The sequence below is a fragment of the Limulus polyphemus genome, unplaced genomic scaffold (assembly GCF_000517525.1).
Source record: "Limulus polyphemus unplaced genomic scaffold, Limulus_polyphemus-2.1.2 Scaffold2957, whole genome shotgun sequence".
Taxonomy (NCBI): domain Eukaryota; kingdom Metazoa; phylum Arthropoda; class Merostomata; order Xiphosura; family Limulidae; genus Limulus; species Limulus polyphemus.
Window position 1 is genome coordinate 59,206 of NW_013668567.1, and position 8,117 is coordinate 67,322.

Sequence of the window (8,117 nt, forward strand, 5' to 3'; positions counted from 1 at the left end):
CATTTCAGTTGGAACGAAGTGAACAACGGAACAAATGATGCTGCTGAAGACGTGTCACCTGAAAAAGCCACTGTTGAAGAAAAAACTCGACTCAGTTTTGAGAAGGGAAACGATGAAGCTCTTGATGAAGTTACTACCACTGATGTGACTGTTACCGCTAATAGGACATTTCCTGATGGAGCAGATGAACCCCACGTGAAGCAGAAGCCAACAAGACGGAGACCAGTACGGAAGAAGATACGTCCCGTAAAATTAAGAGACTTTGTTGAATTTTAATTTTTGTGTTTGTAAATTCTGTCCATTTAATTAAGTTATTGTCAATTATCTATTGGTTTAATGTAAGTGACTATTCTTCGGGACGAACAATACTAAGGAAGGGGCAGTGTTACGACAGCGGGGATCATTGACGCTGGTAACACGTCATATTCTCGAAGGTTCGTGAAGTCTCAGGAGGTTACTAGATATGCGGTATTCTTTTATATATAAGACCGGTAAGAACTGACAGAAACAATTTTAATGGAATGGGTAATTGAACTGTGGAAAGAGAGAGGCGTATTGTTGAGCGAGCATGTGAGACGTTCGTTGTGAATTATAGCGTTTGTTATAGCTCGACTGTGGAAATTAAGTGTATTGCAAAGTTGTATTTAGAAAGAGTAAACCAGTATTATTTAAGAAAGGACTTGTATCGCTATAGTTTCTTCTGAAAGAATTTTTACGGAAAATTAACTAACGACCAGAGACGTAACAATATCTTCAATCTCTGTCTGCTATTATCTATCTATATATGCCGTCACTTCTCGCCGGTCTTATATATACGAAATAGAGGGCAAATGGTAAACACTTGAGCCTTCAAGAACGTTCTAGACACTCATTACGTGTTACCAGCGTCACGTGGATTCCTCTGTCGTAACACCAGTATTAATCAGGCAAGAGCAGAAACACTCGTCTTTTGTATTGTTTTGTAAAGCAAATAAATACTGTTTCCACATTCTATCCTATTTCTGTCTTTTTCACAACTCAGCCAGAGTCTATGAATTCAGATTTACCCCTGCAAATCCAGTTTCTGTCAAACCTTATGTTATCTTGCAGTCGCTACTTGAACACTCCAAGGGAAATCGTGAACCTGAATATATAAAAAGAGAATAGCATTATGCATCCATATCACTGAAAACAATGCCAATACAAAATTACGAAAGGATATATATCGCCTGACCAGAAAGTGGAAAAGATCATTATTCACCCTCACATAGTTATTCTATTTCACAGCAAACTTTCTGGCGAGAAAGCACGTGCGATACTAGAGGAAAGAAGAGTAAAAGTAACTTAACTACATTCCTTGATCCTATTGTTAAAACTACACATAAAGCTAGAATTAAATCATAAACTAAAGGTACAGCTCAGTAGTTTTCACCTCATTCTTAATATTTAGTGATAAAAAAGTTGATCTAATATTGGCAATACACATTCGAACAGTTTTTAGGTTAGTCATATATATATATATATATCCGAAGAAGAATATTAATCTGAAACTTTGTGCAATTTAATGATTTTTTCCTTGGTCATGTTGTAAATCTGCGACGAACTTTTTCCATTCTGCGAGAAACACGCCGTTTTACTTTCACTGTTGGATGATAATAGGTATATTCAAAAAGTCACATGCATAATCTTCCACCTGGTGATGAACAAGAGGTTTGTCATACAGTTCTAAAAAGAACACCGGAAGCGGTACAGTGTAAATTGTAATGAAATTGCACGAGATTAGATATTTTTTTCAAACTTGAGCTTCAGCAACAAGAAAAGAAAGTAAAATAGGTTATATTCATGTCGTATTCAGTTTGGTTGTAGAAAATCTTTATTTGTAAGGTTGATTTATTTTGCCAGTTCTAAGTTATTAATATATAATATAGTAATAATAAACGTTACCCGTTACGTTATGGCAGAGAATGGTTTGAAAATAAAATTGAATCATCAGCTGGAAGGGGAAGTTCCAGATTTGGAAACGCAAAGGAATAAAATTTCCGAATGTCTTGGAAAGCCTTTGAAAAAAGGAGATACATGGCAAGTATATATTATTAGTAATTTGTTCATTATTGCATTATGACTATGAGCCTTAGTCTTTGTGATTTTTATGAATCTTAACTGTGGCGACCCTTGCTGCCCTTACGTATATTCATTTAAAATGTTATTCCAGAACTTAAGTATTACTGTTATTAGGCCTACTACTATCTAGTAGTACTACTACTTTTAAGTAATGACTTGTACTTCGTTGTGAACTAGTCAGCATCTTCTCTACAAAGTATCCATAATTTAGAAATAAACAAAAATTCCAAGAAGCTATAACGATGCACATTTTATCACTAGTTTACTTGACTTATGAATTTAATTTCAAACATATCTTTCGTTCTGTTTATCATAAAATCATAGCACGGGATCTAATTACATTGCAGCTATGAAATATAAATGGTAATGTTTGTGTAATTGTTACTGGCCCTCTGATGGGACAGCATTAAGTCTATGGACTTGGAACACTATGATATGGGGTTCAATTCCTCTTGGTGGACACACCAGATAGCCCAAAGTGGCTTTGCTCTAAAATAAACAGAAAAAAAAGGAAACATAATTGTTACTGTGTGAAAAGTTTACACATACTTCACAGGACACTGTACACCTGCTGTGTGATTTTGTAGAATTTATGCATATTCATTATATTGTTACTTTTATTGAGTTAGAACCAAAAACACCTATTGTCACTCTTTTGAGCCATCAAAACATTTACAACACCTATTCCAAACCACCCTATACTTTAAAATGCTAATATTGATATATATATATATATATATAATGAATAAATATCCTAAATAAATCTCAGAATATACAGTGTCCAAATTGAAGATATTACACAGTTAACTTGAACACAACGTTAGGAATCTGTATGTAAATACACAGGCTCATTCATAGTCAAATATACCAAGCTAAAGGATATAAACAACAGTTAAATAAAGCATCAGTTTTAACACTATTTTTAATAGGATCTAACATGTTTATGGCAGCCCCTGCTTACTTGCATTTTTCACGAATCTATCGATTCTAAAAAACAATGACAGGTAAATTTTGAAATTGGTGCTTAAAAAATGTGATTTAATGCAATATGCCAGTTATCTTCAGGCATACTCATTAACATCATATTAAAACCAGTACAGAAAGTTCTTCAGTAATTATATCAAAGGATGGATGTACCAATTGCTTAAACTGACCAGATTTTTGAGAGTCCAAAGTGGGACACCTAACTAATGAATAAAAAATTGGTTGTATTAAAAAAATTAAAACTTCTTTTCATAAAAAAATGCATACCATCTTGTTATTATACTTTTCATTAGATATTTTTTTAGCAAGTCAAAGAATTCATTAGAAACATTAAAAAATCTTGCATGTAATTGTGTAACCTGTTTACCCCCCCCCCCAAAAAAAAAGTAAAGAAAATCATCAACAAAATGTTAAAACTAAATCATTTGCATTGAGTGTTGAGGAATTATCTCTCTATAGTTAAGCTATGTATTACAAAAATACTGCAAAATATTTAAAGATAATTATAGAGAACATATTATTTAAAATTAATTTACAGTTACAAGTCTTACTTTCTTTTTGTGTGTTTGTGTTGTGAAAATTATGCTTAACATGCAATTATGAAAGTTTATATAAAAGTAAAAAGTTAACAGAAAAAAAAAACATTTGTCGCAAGTACCTGTGATCTTTTTCTGCATAAGCTGTACAACCTATGTATAAAACTTCTGAGTTTAAAGTCACTTTGTTACTGTGTGCTTATTATATATATATGTATGATTGTATAAAGCTGCATGACATATTGGTTTGTTTTAATGCACTTAAAGTGAACTGATTATGAACACACAAAGTACAGTAGCTCCCACCATTTTATTTGCTACTGTTAGTGAGAAAGAGGTTGATAATTAAATGATCAAGCTGTTTAAAAGTAAATTTAAAAAATGTGTGTGTGTATATATATGTAGTTTCTAAATTATCAATCTCAGAATAAGAACCTACATAAAAAATCCTCATATAAAGTTCTCAACTAAGCTGATAATCAATAAATATTGATATTATTAATTCATTAGAACACATAGTTAATAATATGAACTTTCTACCAGCTTTAATTAACTTTTACACTTGTATGTAAGGGAATACTTGGAGTAGAAAATAAATTATTGGTAAGATTCCTACCAGTTTTTATATTATTAAATTCCGTATACTAATGTAGATTTACTAAGACTTGGATTATTTATTAGTGTGCATAAGAATTATCATGAAAGTTTATTTACTGTGACCAAAAAGACTTGTTTTATGTACATCACTTATTAACTGAACTGCCTAAAAACTATTAAATGATAGTTTTTATACATTAATAAACTCACTGTGTATGAATACTAGGTTTTTATATTGAATTAAAAGAAGAAACTTTTACATATCTTAAATCATATGTTTGTGTATCTGATCTATCTGTATGTTTACTTGTATCCATATAACAATTACATTTAAAGTAGCTGGATATATTAATTAAATAAATAAATATAAAGTATTCCAAATATTAATTTTGGGTGACATATTGTTCGTATTTGATAAAAGTGTTTAAGAAGTGACTAAATAGTGTGTAAATGATGTGCAAACAAGATTGGTAAATCATAAAGTGGTTTCATCTGGGGTTAGAAACTCAATTGTGTTCTAAAATATGACAAGGTAATTTTTTTTCTGGGTATTAGTTCTGCAGTGGGTGGATAATTTTTTGCTATAATTTCAAACATTCTTCTCTTTATGATGAAGAATCAAATTCTTCCAAGATCATTCCAAGGACTAACCCAGAGAGAGGTAATCAAGCTATATGATTGGTCAATTTGGAAAGTTTTTATTGTGTAGCTGTAAGTGTTATGAACAAATTTGGAAGAAGTGTATGTTCTTCCTTCTTGAATAGTTTAGTAAGAGCCACTAGAAGGTTGAATCTTATATATACTGCGAACCGTGGTGTCTGTCCGAGCATTTGTCTGTCTCCCGTTTGAAAAGCTGTGCACGCAGGCAAATCTCAACATTCACTTTTGAAATGACAGTAAAATAGGCATAAATAATGTTGATGCCAAATTTTATTTTGAAAGCAGGATATTCTACACTAAATTGTTAGGAATTAGTCACACTATTATTCACATTTCAAAATGTGACATAACGTAAAGAATAAAAATGTAGGTTTACTGTATGTTATTGTTGAGCGGCTCTTAGCATGACTGAAATACTCAACAAGTACTTTTTTTGCTGTGGGCCTTATAAGTAGCTCAGAGCTTTGGCTCTGAGTGAAACCAAGAATTCAACACAAATAACCTTTTTAAAGTCCTTGAAATAACTCAAATTGATAGATTAACTTAAACTTTTCTCATCACTGAGGTTGGGTGATTTTGCTTGTTATTACATATAGATGAGAAAGGAATACATATGCATTTTGTGAATAAAGTCGATATATTAGAAACATATACTAGATAAAACACACAAGTCCCTATTTAAACCCATTTTTATTATGAAGTACTAACATATTGTGTGTCAAAACATAAGTTTTTTTTTTCATAGGACTTAAGTATTTGGTGCTTCTTTGCATAAGTTTTTAAAATTTAACATTTTGAAATAACTGGGGTGTGTAATATTCTGTCGCCATTAAAATTAGTTTCTGATCAGCTGAAAAAAAAACAAGCACTTATGAAATGCACAGTTGCTTTGAAGTATTTAATCTTTAGAAAATTTCATAATTCTGTTGTGTACTGCTTGTTTCCAGTGGCTAAAATTCTTGGGTTTATAGGTACCTGATAGACAGCCAGTGGTTTAAACAGTGGAAGAAGTTTGTTGGTTATGATGACAGTGATGTCAGCAGTGTTAAAGAAGATGAGGTTCATCCAGGTCCAATTGATAACTCTGCTCTTTATAAAGGTAATTTTTCTTGTTCATTTACCAACATTATTTGTATTTATTGCAGTGGACAAAATAGTTTGGTAGATTTGATTTTGATTAGCAATTATTGCTTAGCATCTTTTTAACATTCATAGTTTTAACACTTTCAACTAAATCCAGCACTAAAAGTCTTAACTCTTTGTAAAGACATCCACTAATGAAAGAGGTAAATGGTATATTTTTATTCTAATAACACTTCAAACCCTAATATTTAGTTGTATCATACATGGCATTTCATGAACAAAATAGTTCCTGGTATATAAAGTAAAACTTTAAAACTGCAAGAAATACCATAAACCTCAACTGTCACAAAATAATGCAACAATTGATTAACCAGAGAAAGAAATGATTTGAAGGTATTGCAACTTAACAAAGTTGCCACAAGTCATTTTCAAATTCATCTAGATTAATTCTTTCTTTTTTTTTATGAGACTTCATCATTCTCTTCACAACATGGTCTCCTTGGCTTTTTAAAGAAGAAAATGTCTAGTGTTTTTTCAGCAGTGATTACCCCTCTCATCACAGGCATTCTTTACTGTGCATGTCACGAGTTTTTTTAGTGAGTTACATTCAAAATTTAATTAAACTACTTTTTGCTTGTTCATATTATACCAATTAGTATAGCATAAAAGCATTGCTAATAATCCATATTTTAATAGTATACAAGTTGTAAGTTCTTCATTTTATAAGGCAATATTTAAAAAAGATCCAGAATTTCCCCTAGTGTGAAAATGTGATTTGCTTTCTCAAGGCATCCTCTCTTCTTTAATTTATTTATCACCTCCAAGAAGTACGAAATTTAATGTAAATTACTTATTATAGTGTTGTCATCACTCAGATAAAGCATAATTTTCGTAGCCTTCAGTTTTGTTTGGTTAAAGAGTCATCAAACATAAAATCAGATCCCTATTGCCACACTCACCTGTCACATCCTCTCTTTCAGGATTTGTCAATAGTTCTCTCTTACGTTTAATAATATATTATTTTTTAACCAATAGAAAGCCAAGGTTTTCATCTATAAAATGATGTATTACATTATTTTCTATACAGAAAAATTTTAATTCCTCTTTCAGTACAATCTTCGTTCCCACGGGAAATGCATTGACTAGCTTGGATGAATTTGTAACGGCCCTAGACACATAGTTAGAAAGCCAGAAAAATTGTGATAGTTATGGGACATTGTCTACTTTTAGCATGTTATTATTCTGTGTTCTTTGGTGCATTATTTAATTAAATAAAAATTATTTAGTGCACTACTACCATTAGAAAAAAAAGTAGGGTTAAGTGTTATCAAAAGTTGACACCAAATAAAAAGAGTACTGCACTTCATCCCCCACTATACTGGTACAGATATGTCGATGAAACTTTTGCTGGTTTCACTTCTACAGAACACACACTAACTTTCTTTAAGCACATAAATTACATTCATCCTAACATCAAATTTACCATAGAACACGAAAACAATAAACAGTTATCCTTTCTTAACCTCAACACTATTAGATTGGACACACAGTTTAAAACCAAAATTCATCGTAAGAACACACACGCCGGCCTCTACATCCCCTGGAATTCTGCTCATGACACCACACAAAAAATCAATACACTCAAAAACTTCGTAAACACAGCTACAAGATTGTTCAATGGACTACATAAGTGAAGAAATCAACCACATAAAGCATTCCTTCGTTCATACCAATAAATTTCGACCGGCTATTGTTGAAAAACTCTCCAACATTCCCCACAACAAAATTCAACTCATGAACAAAATTAATACAACAAACCCAACAACAGAACTTTACACTGCAGTTTACCTTTTGTCTCTGAAACCAGCTCAAGAATTATCCACACTTGGACAAAACTAGCCATTAAACACAATATTTCTGTCGGTGTCAAATTCTCTCAAAAATCCAGTCCTAAATTAAAATCATTACTAAACAAAAATTATTTAGATTCACACAATACCAACGTCATTTACAAAGTAACATGCATAACTGTCTACAATTCTACATCAGAGAAACAGGAAGAAAATTGGAAACCAAATTCACAGAACAAAATAAAAAACTGTTCCATGTTTTCCACCATTGCAACTCAAAAAAAACATAGTATATCTATTAAAAACA

The 8,117-nt window shown here is 31.6% G+C and overlaps 1 protein-coding gene across 3 annotated transcripts in view; it reads left to right on the top strand.

The window, feature by feature from the left end:
- The first annotated feature begins 1,671 nt into the window (after nt 1-1,671).
- Nucleotides 1,672-8,117, top strand: part of LOC106468303 (ubiquitin carboxyl-terminal hydrolase 15-like) — a 43,926-nt gene continuing 37,480 nt past the window's right edge. For 2 of the 3 annotated variants that reach the window (XM_022396644.1, XM_022396645.1), the window contains exons 1-2: nt 1,672-2,058; nt 5,849-5,976. In XM_022396644.1, the coding sequence (XP_022252352.1) occupies nt 1,934-2,058; nt 5,849-5,976 (253 nt within the window). In that variant the 5' untranslated portion in view covers nt 1,672-1,933. The remainder of the gene's footprint in view (nt 2,059-5,848; nt 5,977-8,117) is intronic. The other variant, XM_013928721.2, reaches the window with a different exon arrangement.